A 21,198-nucleotide genomic window follows, 5' to 3' on the forward strand; every position below is an offset into this window, starting at 1 on the left:
TAAAATTAATGATAAAAATAATGTCTTTAAAAAATACTGAACATATCACTTACACCTCTTTATTTCTCTGCAGTGCATAGTAGATTCATAGTACTCAGTAATTGTTTATTATATGGGTCGTACAGTTGGGTCCTTGCCTCGCATGCGGAGTCCGAGATCCAGTTTCCAGCCCTTGTCATCAGCTTGGCTCAGCTATGATTGCAAACCAGCAAATGGAAGTTCTATATTTTGGTCTGTCTCTTTCTGTTTCTCAGATTTTCAAAATAAATAAATAATTTTAAGAAATGAAAACTGATATGGACAGGAGAATAAGAAGAGATACCATGAGCTGGGAGAAAATATTTTCAAATCACGTATTTGGGGCTCAGTGCGGTAGCTTAACAGCTGAAGTTCTTGCCTTGCACACACCAGGATCCCATATGGGCTCCAGTTCTAATCCTGGCAGCCCCACTTCCCATCCAGCTCCCTGCTGGTAGCCTGAGACAGCTGAAGAGGACAGCTCAAAGCCTTGGGACCCTGCACTCCATGTGGGAGACCTGGAGGAGGCTCCTGACTATGGATTGGCGCAGCTGAAGCTGTTGTGGCTACTTAGGGAATGAATCATTGGATGGAAGCTCTTCCTCTCTCTGTATATAACTTTCCAATAAAAATAATTGCATTTTTTAAAAATCACATATCTGATCAAATATTTATATCTGGAGTATATAAAAAACTCACCAAAAACAAAGTTAAGAAAACAAACAGCCCAATTAAAAGATGAACAAAAGATTTGGGCAGACACTTTGCCCAAAGTCCATATGTGAAAGGCAGATTAGCATAGAGGAAGAGCAGTTCTCAGCGTCACTAGTCAGGGCGCTAGGGCACACTCAGCAGGGCAGCCCCGGGTGCCCGCCTAGGGTTAGAAAGACTAGCGTGCTAACTGTTGGCAGGCTTGTGCAGCAACTGAACGCTCCTGCTGCTGCTGGGGGCGTAAAACCATCGAGCTACTGTGGGGAGAGAACCAGCAATGAGGCCACTTCATAGAAATTGACACCTGTCTGCATCAAAGCCATGCCATTTTATACCTTGTTTCTCAAGAGAGACTAATACATGCTGATATTCAAATATGAATGTTAATGGCAAGTTTACATTTATAGTGACCTCCAACTGGAAACAGTGTCCATCAATAGGCAAGTTATAGTGTGACCTGTACAATATCTACTGTACAACAGTAAGACAGGCCAACTGTTTATATGTATGATTGCCTGGAACAGTCAGAAAAATGTTGAGGGAAGGAGACCAAAAAAAAAAGTGAATGATTGAACAATCCCAGTGTTTTTTTGGTATTTTTTTTTTTAAAGATTTATTCATTTTATTACAGCCAGATATACACAGAGGAGGAGAGACAGGGAGGAAGATCTTCCGTCCGATGATTCACTCCCCAAGTGAGCCGCAATGGGCCGATGCTGCGCCAATGCGAAGCCGGGAACCAGGAACCTCTTCCTGGTCTCCCACGCGGGTGCAGGGTCCCAATGCATTGGGCCGTCCTCAACTGCTTTCCCAGGCCACAAGCAGGGAGCTGGATGGGAAGTGGAGCTGCCGGGATTAGAACTGGCGCCCATATGGGATCCCGGGGCTTTCAAGGCGAGGACTTTAGCTGCTAGACCACGCCGCCGGGCCCTTTTTTTGGTATTTTTTTGCATAATCCCAACTTTATAAAATTCTAGAAAATACAAACTAGTCTATAATAAAGGATTTCAGTCCTTTCTTGTGGCGGGGGAGAGAGGGAGTTGAGGCCAAAAGTGAGTAAATGCAAAAGGCTAAAGACAGCGTGAGATTGATGAGTTTATTCTCGGCATTGTGCTGAGTGTAGCTGTGGTTCGTGAACATGTACCTATGTCAAAGCTAGCAAGTTGTATACTTTTAAAAATGTCAGATTGGTTAGTGGGAGCTTCTTCTGGGTCTCGCATATTAGTGCAAGGTCCCTAGATTTGGGCCATGCTCTACTACTTTCCCAAGCCACAAGCAGGGAGCTGAATGGGAAACGGAGAATCCGGGACCCAAACCAGTGCCCAGATGACATCCCAGTGCTTACAGAGGGGTTATTAGCTAGCTGAGCCGTCACGCCCCTGTTGTCCTGTTTTAAAATAAAACTATGAAGCTTTACTGGAAAAATAGACCTTAAAATTTTCCTTTGATTCCTTTAACTAAGATTTCTGTGTTGATCCTGCGTGATAGCCCAGTGGTCCTCACCTTGAACGCCTGCTTTCTGTGCTTCCCGTTGTTGATAAGAGGTTTCATAACAAGTGTTTTGAATTCTGCATCTCCCATTTTTTCAGTGTCTTCCTCAGTTAACTCTGAGGTTGGCAAAGGGTTTTGCTCCTTTGCAGGGGAGTTTTCAGTAATATTCATTGTGCCTTTGTCTCCTCTTTTGCTCTTGATCATTGTACTTCTGGTTAGCAAAGTCTTCTCCTTGGGGCAGGTTTCTAAGTTGTGTCACCCACAGGGTTACAGTTTGATTTTACTTATTGCAGTTGGCACACGGCTCTTTGTTTGCAGTCAGTTGTGCCACTCCCTGCAGCAAGTTCCAGGTCTGGTTCTTATGTTAGATTTCCATCTCCGTAGCCGCAGTAGGACGGGCAGTTCTTTGTCTGGGTTCACCTCCCGAGTTCCTAGTGAAAAGTCCCTTCCCACCTGGTTGCTGGTGAAGTTCTGGCTGCTGGTGGAGTTCAGATTGCCACTTGCTGAGTGCTGCTGGGGTATCAGTCACTGCAACACCACACCATTGTGTCCACTGCTTTCCTGTGTCTGTCAGTCTCCAGGTACCCCTCTGCTGTTGTTCTGTCTTCTTCTATTTCCTGGAATGTGCCCTCTCTGCTTAATTCTGATGAAATGTTTCTCAGTCCGTTTAAATGTGTCCTTATCCTATTCTGCCTTCTTGATTTTCTAGTGGTCCTCACCTTGCATTTACTAGCATCCCACATGGTCACCGGTTCAGGTCCTGGTCATTCCCTACTTCCGATCCAGCTCCCTACTTGTGGCCTGGGAAAGCAGTCGAGGACGGCCCAAAGCTTTGGGACCCTGCACCTGCATGGGACACCCACATGAGATTCCTGGCTTCCTGTCGGCTCTGCTCTGGCCATGTGGTCACTTGGGGAGTGAATCAATAGATGGAAGACCTTTCTGTATTTCCTTTCTGTAAATCTGCCTTTCCAATAAAAATAAATAAATCTTTAAAAAAAAAAGGTTTCTATATGAATTTATTTTAAAGGTTCATAATAATAATAGCACACAATTATTTATCATATTTATTCTGCTGGATACTATTCTGTGTACTTTACTGCTTTAATATTATTTAATACTGATTTAATACTTTCCCGACAGAAAGCTACACAGCCAGTGATTCTAAATTCAAAAGGCAGAGTTAAAGCTAATTGTCTAAAACTATACTTTTTACTTTTCAGGAAAGAAAGTGGCGTGTTTACATGCATGTGAACACATGTGGGATTCTTCCTGGTTCTGTTTATTGATATGGCCCGGAGTCCCTGTGAAATGACGTCTCATGGCCTCTGCAGGGCTCGTTTGGAAGAGGAGAGGAAGGATGAGAATGGCCAGTCACCCAGGTCATGGTGTGTGATCAGGAAATGGTTCTGTGCCTGCTGTGGAGGCCGAATCTGGACAGTCGGGTCACAGATAAGGAGGAGCTGTGGTATCTTGAATGGCAAATAGAGAATTAAATGATATTACTGCTATAAAAGCTCCTTGAATATTGGAGTACATTATGCAAATTTTCATTTTTATGCCAAAATGGCATGTGGAAGAACTTACAGCTGAATTAAGTTCTGATTCTTTCTAAATCTATCATATAAATCTAGAATATTTTCATTTATATATTTTCATTTATAAGAGGCCTAGAATCTAATAAAATGGAAAGAAATGAGTTGAATATTCAAAATCTATATATATTATCCAAATATCTAAGTTTTTGTTTTAACAGTATCTTTTGTAATATGTGCATCCTCACTGATTTGGTAGAAATACTCATAAATAGCTAAATGACAGAAAAGGCAGTTAGAAAACTAGCATACTAATATAATTCCCTTTTTTTTTAAACAGTCTCCACTTGTAATCATTTTCTTTTTGTTGTTGTTGGTTTTTGTTTTTCTTAAAGCTTTATTCTTCTATTGGAAAGGCAGATATACAGAGAGGAGGACAGAGCAGGTCTTCCTTTTGTTAATTTACTCCCCGAGTGGCCACAATGGCCAGAGCTGCACTGTTCCAAAGCCCAGAGCTGCCTCCGGGTCTCCACGCAGGTGCAGGTCCCAAGGTCTGGGCCTTCCTCGGCTGCTTTCCCAGGCCACAAGCAGGGAGCTGGATCGAAGTGGGGTTGCGAGGTTTAGAACTGGCACCTATATGGGATCCTGGAGCATGCAAGGCGAGGGCTTTAGCCGCTATGCTACCGCGCCGTTCAATTTTTCATGTGAACATTTTGACTATTCAGATTTTTTTCAAGTAACTTAAAAATAACCCTATGATTTTATGTCTTAAATTCTATAGTACCAACAAAAGCAAGAACAGGATGGTAAGCAAGTTGAACACAAGCCAGCACAAAGTCATTTAATATGTGTAAGAAGTAGATCTGATACTACACTTTCACAGAAACAAGGTAAGACTTTTTTTTTTTTTCAAAAACACTGATACGGTAGTTTGATCTTCATCTTAATATTGAATAAATATATAATAAGGATTCTGTGCTTTTATATACATTCTACTCTTGTGTCTAGTGTTTTGTTTATTTTTATCTCATAAGGTACATTTGGATGAAGAATATGATATTGTATATGATTATAAATTTATTCTGTCCACCAAATCCAGTATTTCTAATGACTACTAAAAATTCTTAGTCGATGTTTTTCTTTAGTTCTGCCATTTGAATCTTATACAATTGAGTATCAGGGTCTTTTTACCTATGCTTAGATGGGAATCTGTATCCAAGTTGATAAACAGGAATTATGGCTGTTAATGTGCCTTTGAAAGGTTATTTAGTATTAATTATGGTTATGTTGACTGTAAGTATAACTTACAAATCAAGTGATTCTCATGTAACATGTTATCATATGAATAAATACTCTGTACTGTTGAACTTTAATTCCCCAATCAACATTAAAGCATTTTGATGCTGACTTTTTGTTCCTACAAGGCTGTTGGCTTTCTTGCTTCTTAGTCATCTGTGTTTTGTATGAGCTAACTTCTGAGATGTGGCAGTGCAAACTAATATTTCTTCTGCTAAAGCTGTCTGTCCATAATCTGTGAAGAAGTAGTGGGAATATTTTGAGCAATGGAATGTTTTTCTTTGCTTTTATCACTGTGGTTTTTATTTCATGTTCAAATAATATTTAATTGAGTAAGTTCCCATTGTTGAGTGCCAGTGTGATTGCACATGTAACTGTGAATTTGAAATTCTGGGAAGGTCCTCAATACAGAAAGTGTTCAAGAGAGTTATTAGGGTTGTTCTGTATGAGTTGCGGTTTGAGTTTTAACTTTAATTTGCTTTCTGTTGCCTTCTTCTTGGAACTCTCAGAAACTTGCCTTCCTTTTTTAAAAAAACCTAGCCCTAGTAACGGTAATATTACAGTTTGATATCCTAAACAAAATCGCTTCTAGTGCTTTTTATGGTGATTTGAAAGTTAATCATGGCAGATAGAGAGATGACCAAAAATCATGTCAAGACTTAATGTCCTTCTACCGAATGATGCCAACGTTAGTGATCAGTGATAGTTCACTTAATTTAATTTTTATAAAAGATAGTAATTTCTTGGAATTATATATGAATACTGAATGCTGATTTTTGGGGATATGTTATATTAATAAAAGAGTTGATCTCAACTAACAAAAACATACCTTTTATATAAGATTAGAAGACTAAGAATCTGTTTAGAAAAATGGCATCATTTTCAGTTTGACATATATGACTGACCACAAGGTGGCAGTAGTTACCTCTTTGTTGACTTGGCATAGCCGTCAAATAATATCCAGCTGATATTTAGTAAGTAAGTAAAAGCCATAAGATTATGTAGATTAGTAGAAAGTCAAGATATTAGTTTTAGGAGGAAGTTTTATTTAGCAAGGATTTGTAACAGTTGTACTTAATATGTTTAAAATTCTTTGCATTAATTTTGTACGTAATACTAAAGTTAGGAAAGCAGACCTGTGTCAACCTAAGACAAATAAATAGTCAATGCGATAGAAACAGAGCACCTTAAACAGGAGCGTGTCTCTCACTCTGTGATAGATGTACACCAACCACTGCGAATGTCTCTTGAATGTGTATGATTATCTCGGCAAATATTCGCGTTGTCGGTTATGGTTTTTTTCCCTTATAAATTGTGTAGATTTTTTTTTTTTTTTTTTGGTCTGTGATCCTCTGAGAGATTGCCAGAAGTTTTAGAGAATAGAAAGAGTCAATGCCGAAATACCTCTCCGGGACTCTTCAGGCCTTTGGGCGACCTGCGGAGAGTCTGGTCCTGTCTTTTCATACACACAGGACTTACAGATGAGGAAATTCACCTTATCACAAGGGAATCAAAGCTGTGTCTTTTCTGGCACATAAATGCTTCTCCGAGTGCTTAAACCCCAATTTATGGCTATTTCAGGGGGAAGTATCATGTATCTTACTTTGAAATGCATAGAAGTTTAACACGTGTGTATTAGGAAATCTAGCAGCTTGTTGGCAGCACCGCTGTCCCAGCGATCGCCCGTTCAGAATGAGCTGAAGCTGTGACTCCAGGAGGAGTGCACGTTCTAGTACTATGTCAGCAGGAAGTCCATAAACCCTTTGTTCTCTTTTGCCTTTGATTTTTACCTGCGTATTCTAAAATATTTTAAAATAAAAGAGGAAATTGTATTGAATGTTCTGACAGATGATATCTTTGGAGTCTTAAGAAAAAATCCTTTCAATGTTTACTGAACTGATTGAATATACTCTTGTCCACATAGTGCTACACTTTACCTAATTGCACGTACTAATTAGTGTGTCTAACAGTTGAATAGTGAAAGTACTTCTTTAAGAAGTTCTATTAGTGAGGCCAACATGGTGGGCTGGCACACTGCTGGAGGACCAGGCTTTGGGGCCTATGCCTGGTATGGGGCTGTGGATTGCTCAGGGAAGGGGGTGAGGATGTGGGAGTGGGGGCCTGTGAGGGAGTACTTGACAGTTGTGGAAGGACTTTGGGGAGTTCCCTGGACCAGGCCACTGCACTTGCAGTTGAGGAGTGATTTCGGGGGCTTTCACAGACCAGGTCACTATATTCACAGGTAGATGAAAGGGCTGAGACTGGGTAGTTTGGAGAGGGGAACTCAGAGGGCATGTCTGGGTCAGGCCAGTGCACCTACCCACATGGGAGACCTGAGCTGGGGTATGTGGGCATTACCTGTATATGCTGGCACACACAAAAGCTAGGACTGGAGGGCCTGCCTGGCAGGGCTAGGTCACAGTACCTGCCAGTGAGGTTCGAGGCAGTGGGTAGGGCATACGGGGCTGGACCATGTCACCATCCTGTTTGTAAGGGAACTGGGTCTGGTGGCTAATTCTGTAGGGGATTGTGGGTTCACCCCTGTGGGACTGCAGTACCCTTGGTTTACACGCAAGCCAGAGTGGTGACAGGCTGACTCAGGTACAGCCACTGAGTGACAGTCACAGGAACTGGACTGAGAGCAGGTGAGGCTGGCCCAGGGTGCAGCACCTGTGCGCATGCCTGAGAATTGGGTCCAGGGCTGAGCCAGGCCATAGCACCCTCTAGCGCACACAAAGGCCAGAACTGGGAATAGATTATGCTGGGCAGGGGCCTACCACCTGTCACCACACGTGTGTCTTGCTGGGGAACTTGAGGATCGCCCCTTCTAGGCCATAGCTCCCACTGGTGAGCAGGAGAGCTGAGTCTTGGCATGGGCCTGGCCAGGCAAGACTGTCCCACTGATGGGCATGTATATGGGCTGGCTTGGGGAGCAGGTGGGCAGGGTCAGTCTGAGCAGAGCCGAGGAGGACGGGATGTGGGCCGAGGTGGGATGGGGTCAGGCTAGGCCAGGGTAGGCCACAGCATCTGATGGTAAGTGCCAAGACTGGGAGCAGGCCATGCCAGACCGGGCTAGAGCAACCACCAGCAAGATCTGGGGCTGGGAATGTGCTTGGTAGCGGATTTCAGGGGACTCCCCTGCTAGGTGCATTTTCCACTTGTGAGGATGAGGGCTGAAGGTGGGACAGGCTGAACATGGCTGCAACACCCCTCAGCATGCACACGGGCTGGTTCTGTGGATGTGCCAGACTGGGCTAGACCAGAATGGGTGTGGGACAAGCTGGGCCTAGTCACGGCACTTGCTGGCCCACATGAGAGCTTCAGAGTGGACCAGGTGGGACTGAGCCGTAGGTGAGAGCTAGGATGGGTATGGGCCCACAAGGCAGGGCCATAGTACCCATTGATGAATGATGGGACTAGAAGCAGGCCATGTGAGGCTGGGCTAAGCACCTGCCAGTGTGCGCAAATCCACAGCTGGGAGCTGTTTTGATAGGGAACTTGAGAACTCTCCTGTAAAAATGCAGTTTCCACTGGTGAGTGTGAAAACCAAGGCTGGGGGCAGCCCAGGCCAGATTGAGCTACAGTACCTTTTGGGCTGCAGTAGCCATTGGCATGCACGTGGGTCAAGTCTGGGGGTAGGCCAAACTGGGTCAGTCTGCACACCTGCTGGCAGGTGTGAGAGCCAAAAGCATGCAGGCCAGGCTGGGTTGGACTACAATACTCACCAGTTCACATGAGGGCCAGGGATGGGGACTGGCCAGGTCGGGCTAGGCTGCAAACCTACCAGCCTGAGCTGGGACTTGGGACAGGCTTCACAGAGCAGGTTTTAGCACCCACTGGCAAATGTAGAGGCAATGTAGGCCATGCCAGATTATTCTGCGTCCTCCACCAGCACATGCAAGACCTCAGGCTAGGAAAGAGCCTGATAGGTGAGCCTCAGGGACTCCCATGCTAGGCTACTGATCCCGTTGGTGAGTGTGAGAGTTGGGACTAGGGTGGAACTAGGCTAGCCAGGATTGCAGAACCGGGTGCTTACATGTGAGTTGGGTTGGAGGGGAGGGCTGAACTAGGCTAAGCTACTGCATCTGCTGGCACATTAGTGTTGGCTGGCTGGGCTTTGGTGCTCCATCTCCTGGCAAGTACCAGGACTGGGTACAAGTCAGGTCACACTGGACTGCAATACCCCTGGCAAGCACACGTTCCAGGGCTCTGAGTGGGCCTAGTAGGGAAACTGGGCACTCCTCTGCTGGGCTGCAGCTCCCACTGGTGAGCACGAGAACCAGGAATGGGGTCAGACCAGGTTGGACAAGGTGGCAGTACCCATCAACATACGTTGTGTCGGGCTCGGCAGCGTGGCCTAGTGGCTAAGGTCCTCGCCTTGATCCCATATGGCCGCTGGTTCTAATCCCGGCAGCTCCACTTCCTCTCTATCTCTCCTCCTCTCAGTATATCTGACTTTGTAATAAAAATAAAAAAATAAATCTTTAAAAAAAAAAAAAAAAACATACGTTGTGTCTAGTTTGGGGGTAGGTCAGGCTGACCTAAGCCACAGCACCTATGGGCTTATATACAAGAGCTGATGGGCTATGGGAGAGGCTGGACTAGTAGTCTTCTGCACATGCCGGCGTATTCAGGAACTGGGGCTGGGGATGGGCCTGGTGGGGTTTTGGGGGTCACTCTAACTAAGCTGCAGTTCTCTCTAGTGTGCTTAAGGGCCAGATTTGTGTCAGACAAACTAGATTAGGCTAAGCTATAGCAGCCATAGGTTTGTTTGTGTAGGAGATGGGGCTGGCGTGGAAGTGACCACACAGCTGCATTCACTGGTGTGTGCATAGGCTGATGCAGGTGTCAGATTGAACCAGGTACTAGCTGGCACACAGAAGAGTATTGATGTCACCCCAGGCAAGGTTGTTTGAGGGACTCCCCAACTGGACCGCTAGACTCAAACTCTGGCTACAGGGAAAAATCACAAAATATGTGGTCCTACCTAGGAGTGCATGTGTTGGAACTAGGCCCCCTCAGTTGCTGATGCCTGTGCGTGCCCAGAAGCCTGTTGGGAACATAACTTCCAGTTCGTCTAGGCCAGAGGAAGACATTGAATGCCTTGTCACAGGATGGAAAGCAGAATGGGTTGGACCACTCTCCTGGCTTAGCTTTGGCAGTAGGTGTCTGGGCGTGTGGATGCTTTAAGGTGGACTTTGTCAACTAGTGGACTTTGAATTTTCTCAACTCTGAAGCAGCAAAATCAGTAGCATCTCAGAACTTTCAAAAGCACTCAAGTAACACCCTTGAAACATTCTTCCCCCACATCGGAGTCTCTAAGATGACATCATGTGGCAGTCCCCCCCTCTCAGGATACTGATGTAGTTTGGCAGCAAAGAGCAGCCCCCTTTGCTACACCTCCACCCCTGGAAATAGAAGAAAAAGAAAAAATTGGAAACTGTTGTCCCACCCACCTTTCTTCATGCCTGAATCCTTCCCACCTTAGTTGGTGGCCCACATGGACAAACATCCTTCACAATGATGTAAACAGCCCCACACAATGGCCCAGTAGACTTGCATCTGCTGGGATCCCGTAGGGGCACTGGTTGGTATCCCAGCTGCTGCACTTCCCATCCAACTCCCTGCTTGTGGCATGGGTAGTCCAGGATGGCCCAAAGCCTTGGGACCCTGCATCCGCGTGGGAGAAAGAAGCTCCTGGCCCCTGGCTTCAGATTGGCTCAGCTCCATCTATTGTGGCCACCTGGGGAGTGAAGCAGTGGATGGAAGATCTTTCTCTGTCTCTCCTTCTCTAACTCTGACTTTCCAATAAAAATTGAAAAATTTTTTAACTAAAAAAAATATTACTTTAGTGAATCATTTCGGTTTTTCTGTTTTTACTGTGTAGGTTAACTCTTTAGTGAAAACAAAGGACTGGTTTTATCCATTGATTTGTGAAGAACCCAGGAACAGTTAAATTCTATGAAGTGGTATATTGATGTAGTTCTCCTTAAAAATATTTTCCTTCTGATTATTTCTCTTAAAATTCTGAGACTGTCACAGTAAAAAGTAGTTAGAGATTCGATCAGTAGGGAGAAAGTTAGGTCATATGATTTGTAGTTAAGTGATAGGATAGGGCTGACCTCTGGCCTGCTGGTAAAAATGCCTCCTCCCCTGTCAGAAGGCAGGGTTGAGATCCAGGCTCCGTTGGCACTTCGCAGCTGGGAGTCCTCTGTGTAGGCCCCCTGGGTCCGTTTCTTTGTCTCTCTGCATTTCAGATAAATTGTGCATATAGAGAGAGTGGAAGCAGGGGGTGGGCAGTTCCAACAGAGAGGGTCATGACTGAGATAGCTTCTCTGGAGAATTCCACCAGTCAAGGGAGCAGTACTCCATCAGAGACAAAAGAGGAGAAAATTTTTCTCAATATTGTCCTGAGTTCAAAGGTAGACAAAGGCTGTGCCAGAAAAGATTTTAAATTTATAGCCGTATGAACAAAAATGAAAAAAATTCCTCCATAAAATATTAGCAAATTGAATCCAACCATTCATTAAACAGACAGTAAATCAGGACCAAGTAGGGGGCTTTTTTTTTTTCTACAAATGCAGGTTTGGTTCAATATTTCAAAAATCAATGTCATTAATCATGCCAACAATAAAAAGGAAAAGCCCATGAGACATTCTCAGTAGATGCAGAAAAGTTATTGACAATATTCAGCATCTATTCATTAAATTCTCACAAAAACCAGGAGTTAAAGGAATCTTTCTCAACACAGTGAAAGACTTCTACAGCAAATCTACAAATACCATTTATAGTTAAATAGTGAAAGACCAAAGTTTTCTCAGTAAAATTGAGTAAGGTCATGGTGTCTACTCTTACTGTTCCAGTACACTGGCAGTTGTAGCCATTGCAATAGTAAAGAGATAAAAAGTCTTACACACCGGAAAGAGCTTCAGAGACATAGTTTGTACTAACAATGACAAATTGGAAATTATCAGTTAAAATTATTTTTCTAAGAGTAACAAAAAGTATGAAACACCAAGGTAGAAATCTGTAAACTATTCGTGAGATCCATATCTTACTAGGTAGGACATGAAAATAAGTTACTCCTCACTAAGGTATTGAAGATTTCTCTGCACACCCCTCCTAAAACTGTTCTGTGCCTCAACTGTTGACATATGCCTTGTTAGGGTTATAAGCCAGTTTGGACTATCCTAAAATCTGCCAAGTTCAGTAAAAATTAGATTCAATACAATAAACTGCTAAATACAAAAATGATAATAGACACGAGACAGCTGAATAGTACCCCATAGCCATTTTAAGGTGTATAGGAGCCTGTTGTATATAAACTAAAATTGAAATGTCAATGAAGTAGTCACAGGATGTGGTTAAGAACTTGCATTTTCTAACATATCAGTCACTCAATACCATGCCAATTAACTCCATAATGTTGTAAACTGTTATCGATGTTATGTTATGGCTTCTAATTGGTCAGGACGATATTCTGCCAGCTCTGCTTTTAGACCAGAGATGGTCTCCTCAAGAAACTGTTGAATTTATCTGGAGAATGAATTGCTGGACTCTATGCACGATACATGCTTGCAATGAAAGAGGCATGACTGGATTTGAACTGTAACACTGCAATAAGGTGGAGGAATCCACCATGGGGGAGGGTACGGGGAGGGGTTGGGGGAACCTCAGAGCCTATGAAACGATGTCATAAAATGAAATGCAATTAAAAGAGTATTTGTGAGAGCTGTGTGCTGCAAACTGCTACGTCACCTAAGGCAGGATAGTGAAGAAGGCTTAAATGGAAAGAGAGTTGAATATTTGTAGATTAGAAGGTTCCAAAAAAATGTGTTAACTTTCCCAAAATTAATCTGTAGATTCAATGCAGTCTCAATGAAACTTCTGGCATGAAATTGGCAAGCTCACTCTAAAATTAATAAAGAAATTCAGAGGTTCTAAAATAGCCAAAATACTTCTAAAAAGAAAATTAGATGGTTTATAATTCAAGTTTACATCAGATTGGGACTGATATAAAGATTAACAAATCAATGAAGTAGTCATGTGTCAATAATATTTCACTAAAACTAATGTATTTCTGAATTTATGACACTTTTTCGTTATGCATTTTCTTAATTTGTACTAAAAGTATATTTGGGAAAGTGTAGAATGTTTTGTTGCACGGTATATTAATGTGACTTGAAGTGTATCATGGTTATTTACTGAAACATTTTTTCCCCTAAATTTAGGACTCCTGGAGTGATGGAGATTTGTACATTTTTATGATGCATTATGCTTTTAATATATGTAACAGATTGAATTTTAGGAATTTATTTAAAAATACATTGCATTCCAAGTGAAAGTTGGGACATTTGGGATTTGTAATTGCTAGTAGCTAGCTAGAAACAAAGAAAAATGGTATTATGTATGCTAATAAATTGCAGATGCTTCGTAAAAATACTCTTGTTTTTGAAAACAGTATATTCACAAAAAGAAACAACTGTTTGCTCAGAATTGTGTGGCTCTTACTGGAGTCCAGTAGAACGTGTACCCAACGTCGTTCATTCTTTATTAATTGGGCCCTCTGTCTTGTCTGTGCTGCTAAGACTCAATGCTCGTACCCATGATCCTGCTATCTGGAGTTCCCTTTGCTTCAGAAATGGCTGAGAAATACTTATTCTCCAAAAGAGTTCTCCAATTGAAAATGTCCTGTTCACTTTCATGACCTTCTCTCCTCCTTCTTTTTCTGCCCTGAATGTCACCAAACTTTTGCTGTTCCACTGACCAACAGACAGCTTGTTAGGCAGATATTGTATTTTATTCATTACATCCCATCCCATCCCAGTATTTGCCATTTGTTGAATAATCATTGACCAGATATCATGTGGCTTAACACACTGTGGCAAGAGTTACTTTATCATTTCTGTATTTATTAGACTGATTATTTGAAATTTCAGAAAAAGTGTTGTATAGTTTTGTGATTTGTTTGTTACTTAAGAAAGCTTGTTTGCCAGTATAGCACTGTGGTTGGTACACAGTTGGTTGTCAGTAAGTGTTCATTGAGTTGAGTTTAGCGATGAAAGATAGAAATAAAAGTTTTCATATAATCATTTTTTAATTATTGAAACTTTTGATTGTAGCAGAGGTACAACAGTCACAGTAGAATTGAACTTGCTTTTTCAAAGATTAAACAACTTCTTTTGCAGTCCCAGGGGACTTTTCAGGCTTGGTGTCAGCACTGTGGTGGAGTGGGTTATGTTACTGCCTGTGACACTGGCATCTCCATATCAGAATGCCAGGCAAGTCCTGTCTACTTCCTGCCCGGCTCCCTGCTGATGCACTTGGGTAGGGAGTGAAAGGGGCCAATTACTGATCCCCTGCCATTCATACAGGAAACCCAGGTGGAGCTCCAGGCACCTACCTCTCTCCCTGCCCTCTGCCACCCCCCTCTGCCTTTCAAGGATTTTTTAAAAATCGAAGATTTTTTCATTCTTTAAAAAAAGAGTTTATTTTTATTGGAAAGGCAGAGCTACAGAGAGGAGACAAAGATCTTCCATTGGGTGTTTCACTTCTCAAATGATTGCAATGGCTGATCCAAAGCCAGGAGTCAGGAGCTTCTTCCGGATCCCCCCACACAGGTGCAAGGTCCCAAGACTTTTGGTACATCCTCTGCTGCTTTCCCAGGTCATTCATAGGAAGCTGAATTACAAGTGGAGCAGCTGGGATTCGAACTAGCGGCCGTATGGGATCCCGACACTTATAAGATTAGCCATTTGAGCTATCATGTCAGCCTTGATTTTTTTTTTTTCAGTCTTTAAAGATGTACTGTTTCAGAAAAGAGTAGGCTAGGTAACCAAAACTATTTCCAAACATTTGTAAAGTTAAATTAGATTAAATACTAGTCTTTTCTTAGACATTTTAATTTATTTGAAAAGCAAAAAGAGAGAGAGAGATCGCTCAACTGTTGCTTCACTCCCCAATGTCCACAACAAGCATGGGGAGCAAAAGGGTCCAGGCCAAAGCCAGGAGCCCAGGACTCAACCTGGGTCTCTGCGTGGGAGCCAGGATCCAGCTACCACAGCCGTTTTCTGCTGTCTTCTAGGGTGTTCATTGGCAGGAAGCTTGACAGCCAGGGCAGAGTTGGGGTTTGAATCCAGGCAAACATTTCTTCACTCTAAACAGAAACCCCAGTAGTAGTTCGCTTCCCTGTCTCTCCGCCCCCTAGTCCCTGCAACCACTCATCTACTGTCTGTCTATATAGCTAGACATTTCATGTACATGTCATAATATAAGATCTGGGCTCTTATGTTTGGGTTCTTTTACTGTAATGTTTTCAGGGTTGATTTATATTATAGCAGAAAACATTACTCTTTATATGGGTGAATCATATTCCATTATATCTGTTGTGCAAACTTGTGGAAGGTACTGAGGACCTAGAGGGAGGGGTGGGACGAAAGCAGCCTGTCCCAGGGGAGGAAAAGAAGACGGGGTAGTTGAGAAGAATCATTTTTTTAAAAAAAACTCTGCATCTTAAAACTGGTTTATTAGATCACTGTTAACACATAAAGGCAAACATCTTTATAGAAACATATTGTCGGTTGGCACTTTGGCAACAAGTGTGTTAGGTCACCTTGCAGGTTGTCTGTGTGTTTACATTTCTTGCATTTTACATTAAGTTATTTGAATGGAAGTTGGGGCGTAAGCCATATGAGGGAAGAAATTTCTCTGGCACATGAAGAAGTTTGAAACAAAGGAGTGTATACAGTTGTATACACACACACACGGAGACCAGTATGTACAGTTAAAGATGTTCCCTCAGAGTGAGCAGAATGCCTTGGAGATTGACCTGGAAAAATCTATTCAGTAAGACACTGCTATTCACAAACTTCAGTAATATTTTCTCTTGTTGGTATTAAAAGTAATTTCTCTTTCTGTGTAGAAACAGTGTGGAAATGACTTTATTTTATTTTTGTAGAATTAATTATATGCCATATGTGGGAAGCTTAGATTTTGCATTCTGCCTGACATTAAACACATCTCATCAAAAACATAACACCAGAATTATTTTTAAAAACTTGTCAACATTCCAAAAATTTCAGTAACCCTTTTCTCATTCGTAGCCAGACTTTCTCAAAAGTTGCTTTATAGTTTTTAATTATGATTTTAATAAAAATCAAATGATGTAAAATACTATTACATCAGCTTGTTACATCCATTAGTAACCATTTTATTCAATAGCCATTAAAATAATTTAATTTCACTAAATAATGATGAGGTAAGTATTTTATTTTGATATTAATGAAACAAATACTGAAATCTTGGGAGCAAAGGGACCATTTCCTGTGCAGCAAAATCAAATGTCATAGTTTTCGCTAGTGGTAGTAACTGATCTTCTAGGTCAGTAATATTTTTATTATCCAACACTGCCCTTCTCCAAATAAAATTAACTACAATCACCAGTTTATTACATGTGCTTTTCTACCAACATAAAAATTACTCATTCAACTTTTTACTGATTTTGGTTTTATATAAATAAAATTAAGTACACTGTTTCAACTGGAATAGCAGTGGATAAATTTAGCAACACCGTTCTCCCCTTTTTGTTCATATACTGGAAACGAAAGAGAAGCTTGACAGTTTTCAATTTAGAATGAATTAGAAGAAGGAAAATGTTGATATTATTGTACTCGTGGAATAAATCTTGAGTCTTCTGACTTGCTTGTTAGTCTCTATTAGGGTGTTTTTTAAGCTCTAGCAGGCATAAAGATGTCCTGGAATGCTTAGTTCGGTGCTGCTCTGCCGTCTCCCTGAGACTCTGCGTGTCGCCCCCTGGCGGGGTGGGAATGTGTTAACTACTAGTCTGGTGTTGATGACGTGGCAGCTTCTGTTCCAGGATAGTTACAGTGTTGGAGGCCCCACAGCAGAGCATGCAGTCTAGAGTTGGATTGCCTGCGATCAAATCAGCTCTGCTGTTCACCGGCTGGGGACATTAGATGAGACATTTTAACTCTCTGTAGTTTTCTTTCTTTTTTGGAGGGGATTTATTTATCTGTCTGGAAGGCAGTGTTACACGGAGAGAAGAAGAGACAAAGAGAGACGGAGATCTTCCATCTTGTGGAGCTTGTACCCTCCTCAAATGGGTGCAACAGCTGAAGCTGGGCCAGTCTGAAACCAGGAGCTGAGGGCTTCCTCCGGATCCCCCACATCGATGCGAGAGGCACCTGAGTCATCTCTCATTGCTTTCCCAGGCACGTTAGCAGATAGCTGGAGCAGAAGTGGAGCAGCTGGGACTTGAACCAGTGCCCATAAGGAATACTGACACTGCAGACAGTGGCTTTACCTATTATACCAATGTGTTTATCCTGTCTGTACTTTCCTGTATCTGTAATACGAGACTTGTTTCACTAGGTTGATAATGGTAATTCAAGACATGAAATGCATTTATAAAAGGGACTGTTACATATATTAACTGTTCTTAGCATGGTTGTCTGTAAAAAAAAATCTGTCATTTTAAATACTAATGTTGTAATCAGCTGTTCTTTGACAAATAGGAATTGAACATATGTGATTCCTGAACTGTAAGGGGGTGAGAAAATGCCAGACATGGTATATACTCTGAATAGTGTTAAGAATAACTGACTTTTTAAAAATGATGTCTCAACATTTATTCCCACATACAATAGAATTCCCTTCCTTTAAGTGCCACTGTAGCCTATAAATACTTTGCTACTACTGTTAATGCTTCTAACAACATCTTTCCCTCTTTGGTGAGTATATTTAAGGTTATATATAGAAAACAAAGTATGCCCCTTGGGTTATTAGTATATTTTCGGGTTTTTTTTTTTTTTGCATGTTAGCTAAATACAATGAAGTTACTAACCAAGGTGATTTCCCAATCATAATCCTCTCTGTTGGCAAGTGAGAATTTTAGTTGCATTCTGTCAACGTTTCTCATCTCTGTGAGACAGAAGCTGACGCAGCTCAAGAGTCCCACAGTCATGAATAAACCGTGACATTCCACTTCAAAGTTTGGAGTAAGACTAGGGCAGTAGGGGACACATGAAGGTGTTTTAAAAATTATGATTTTTAACATATTTATAGAAAAAAAGAAAATATTTATTTTATTGCAAAGTCAGACATACAGAGAGAAAGAGAGTCAGAGAGATCTTCTTCCAGTGGCTTATTCCCCAAATGGCTGCAGTAGCCAGAGCTGAGCCAATCCAAAACCAGAAGCCAGGAACTTTTTCCAGTTTCCCACAGAGGTGCAGGGTCCTAAGGCCTTGGGCCATCCTTGACTGCTTTCCCAGGGCGTAGGTGGGGAGCTGGATGGGAACTGAAGCAGCCAGGACATGAACCAGTGCCCATATGGGATCTTGGCGCTCTCAGTGTGAGAATTTAGCCATTAAGCCATTGTGCCAGGCCCGAAAAAATTAATGAGGGGCAGGTGTGGTGGTATGATGAATTAAACTGCACCTTGGGGCATTTCTGTCCTGTGAACGAGTCCCAGTTTGAGTCCTTACAACCACTCTTAGGCTCCAGCTCCCTGCTAGCATACCTGGAGAAGTAATTGAGGTAATGGTTGGTGATCTAAGTCTTTGGGTCTCTACCAGTTGTGAGGGAGACCTGGATGGTGTTCTGGGCATCTTACTCCGGCTTGGCCCAGCCTCGGCAGTTATGGGCATCTGAGTAGTGAATAAACTGAGGAAGATCTCTGCCATCCATGCCATTGGTGTATGCACGTTTTTATTCTTTCCTCCATACCCTGCATGGTTGTTTTGTTTTGTTTTCTTACAGTTTACCTTCTCTAGAGAAGTAAACTCCTTAGAGACACCTGCAGCATCTGCTTCCTACCACACTACCTTAAAATGGTAGGTTTTCAGTAAATGTGTACTGAGTCAAGTGTGTTCTATTTCCTCGTTCCTCCATGTATTGCAGGTGGCTTGTTTACACTTTTGTTCCTCTTCATTCATTCATTCTTGAGTAATTACTGTGTCTCAAGTGTTGTTCAAAGCTTTAGACAGAGTGATAAGTAGAACAGGTTAAATCTCTACTCTGGCAGAGCTTGACACTTATTACTATAACATAATAAAAACAAATTTTTACCAATTCCAGATAATGAGTGCTGTGAGGAAAAACAGAGTTTACAGATGCAAGCTGAGTGTTTACTGACAAATGTGGAGGAGGAACTAATATTGGAGAGCTGGCATTTTGCAATCATCATGGTAAAGATTAAGTCAGGCAAGAACCGCCAGTGAATGCTGAAATGTATTATATTGAGTAGGATTCTTAGATGGTGTTAAAGTCTCTCCTCAAAAATTAGCTTGTTGAAATGGAAGACAAAAGACAGTACTTTGGGTGATCAAAATCAGCATCATCACAGAGGGGCAGGTGAACATAATGTCTGGGCAACACACAGCATCCACGAGGTGACCGTAGATGCTACTCTAAGCTGAGTATGGCCAATAGGAAAGAGAAGCATCACGATTTTACTGCATGGAGACACCCAAAGGAGAGTCAGTGACAGGGCCATTAGATGCAGCAGTTATCTTATCACTTCTGCATTAGACAGGATCATGCTTTTGTGTAATATCAATTCCTTCTGTTCTACTATCACCCTCACCAGAGTCTTTCAACAATGGATTCCAATGTGAACTTAACTACTTCATACAAAATCATGGGTTAGGGGAACAAAAAGAATAGGAAAACTAGTTGAAATGTATAAATATATATTCATGAGACCAAATTAAAGTCTTTATTAAAGGGACTAACTTATCTTTTCAAGTTGAGGTTCAAGTCCCAGGTGTTCCACTTCCCATCCAGCTCCTTGCTAATGTGCCTGGGAGAGTAGCAGAAGATGGCTCAAGTGATCGCACATCTGAACCTGCATGAGAAACCTGTATGAAGTTCCTGACTCCTGGCTTCAGGCTGCCTGAGCCCTGGCCATTGCTGTCATTTGGAGAGTGAACCAGTGAATGGAAGAGCTCTCCCCTTCTCTTTAGTAACTGCCTTGCAAATAAATAAAACAATCTTAAAAAATCATTAAAAAAAAAAAGAAAGAAATGAAACCAATTCTAGTTTTTTATGATTTTACCCAAGATCATTTATCAGTAAAGGAAATTATCTTTGTAAATAATTTTGTAAGAGTTGATTTCATGTGCTGAGAAAAGCTTTTTTTTTTTTTTTTAAAGATTCATTTTTATTACAAAGTCAGATATACAGAGAGGAGGAGAGACAGAGAGGAAGATCTTCCGTCCCATGATTCACTCCCCAAGTGAGCCACAACGGGCAGGTGCGCGCCGATCCGATGCCAGGAACCAGGAACCTCTTCCGGGTCTCCCACACGGGTGCAGGGTCCCAAAGCCTTGGGCTGTCCTTGACTGCTTTCCCAGGCCACAAGCAGAGAGCTGGATGGGAAGTGGAGCTGCTGGGATTAGAACCAGCGCCCATATGGGATCCCAGCGCTTTCAAGGCGAGGACTTTAGCCGCTAGGCCACGCCGCCGGGCCCCAAGAAAAGCTTTTAACAAATGTTTAAATGAATTGGTTCATTGATGAATGATTTATTTATTCTTTTTTTAAATTTTTTTTTAGATTTATTTTAATTACAAAGTTAGATATACAGAGAGGAGGAGAGACAGAGAGAAAGTGGAGCTGCCAGGATTAGAACCGGCGACCATATGGGATCCTGGCACGTTCAAGGCGAGGACTTTAGCCACTAGGCCACGCCGCCAGGCCCGATTTATTTATTCTTAATTCCTCTAAGACTTAAACATATAACATGTTTGCCTGCTTCCTGCTTTCCACGTGGGAATTCAGTTTAATGATAATACAAGCACAAAGCAGATTCTTATATTTGATGATTGCATGTAGTCAGAATGGCTGGCCATTCGTTCAGCACTGGTGTGAAAGCCAGGTTTGACTTCCGAAGGAGGTCTAGGAGGATGTGTGCATGTGTGACAGTTCAGGGGACATGCACACGGCAGGGAGCACTCAGGACGGCATCAGCCTGCTCAGGGAACTGCTACTCGATTTCGGTTTCTCTGCTTTACCTCGGAACCACCCTTCATGGGTGTAGGAACGCGTGGAGCAGGGAAGGCATCTTCAGGTTCCCAGCCCTGCCTTCTGGGCAGGGAGGGGCCGTGGCAGTGGTCCAGGCAATTCAGCAGT

At 42.3% G+C, this 21,198-nt stretch overlaps 1 protein-coding gene across 1 annotated transcript in view; it reads left to right on the top strand.

Annotated features, from left to right (window-relative positions):
- The window catches only part of KIAA0586 (KIAA0586 ortholog), a 110,489-nt gene that overhangs the window by 74,022 nt on the left and 15,269 nt on the right, over positions 1-21,198 (top strand). Inside the window, exon 29 of the mRNA XM_058665415.1 lies at positions 4,537-4,645. Within this exon, the coding sequence (XP_058521398.1) occupies positions 4,537-4,645 (109 nt within the window). The remainder of the gene's footprint in view (positions 1-4,536; positions 4,646-21,198) is intronic.

This window comes from Ochotona princeps, chromosome 6 (genome assembly GCF_030435755.1).
Source record: "Ochotona princeps isolate mOchPri1 chromosome 6, mOchPri1.hap1, whole genome shotgun sequence".
NCBI classification, from domain to species: Eukaryota; Metazoa; Chordata; class Mammalia; order Lagomorpha; family Ochotonidae; genus Ochotona; species Ochotona princeps.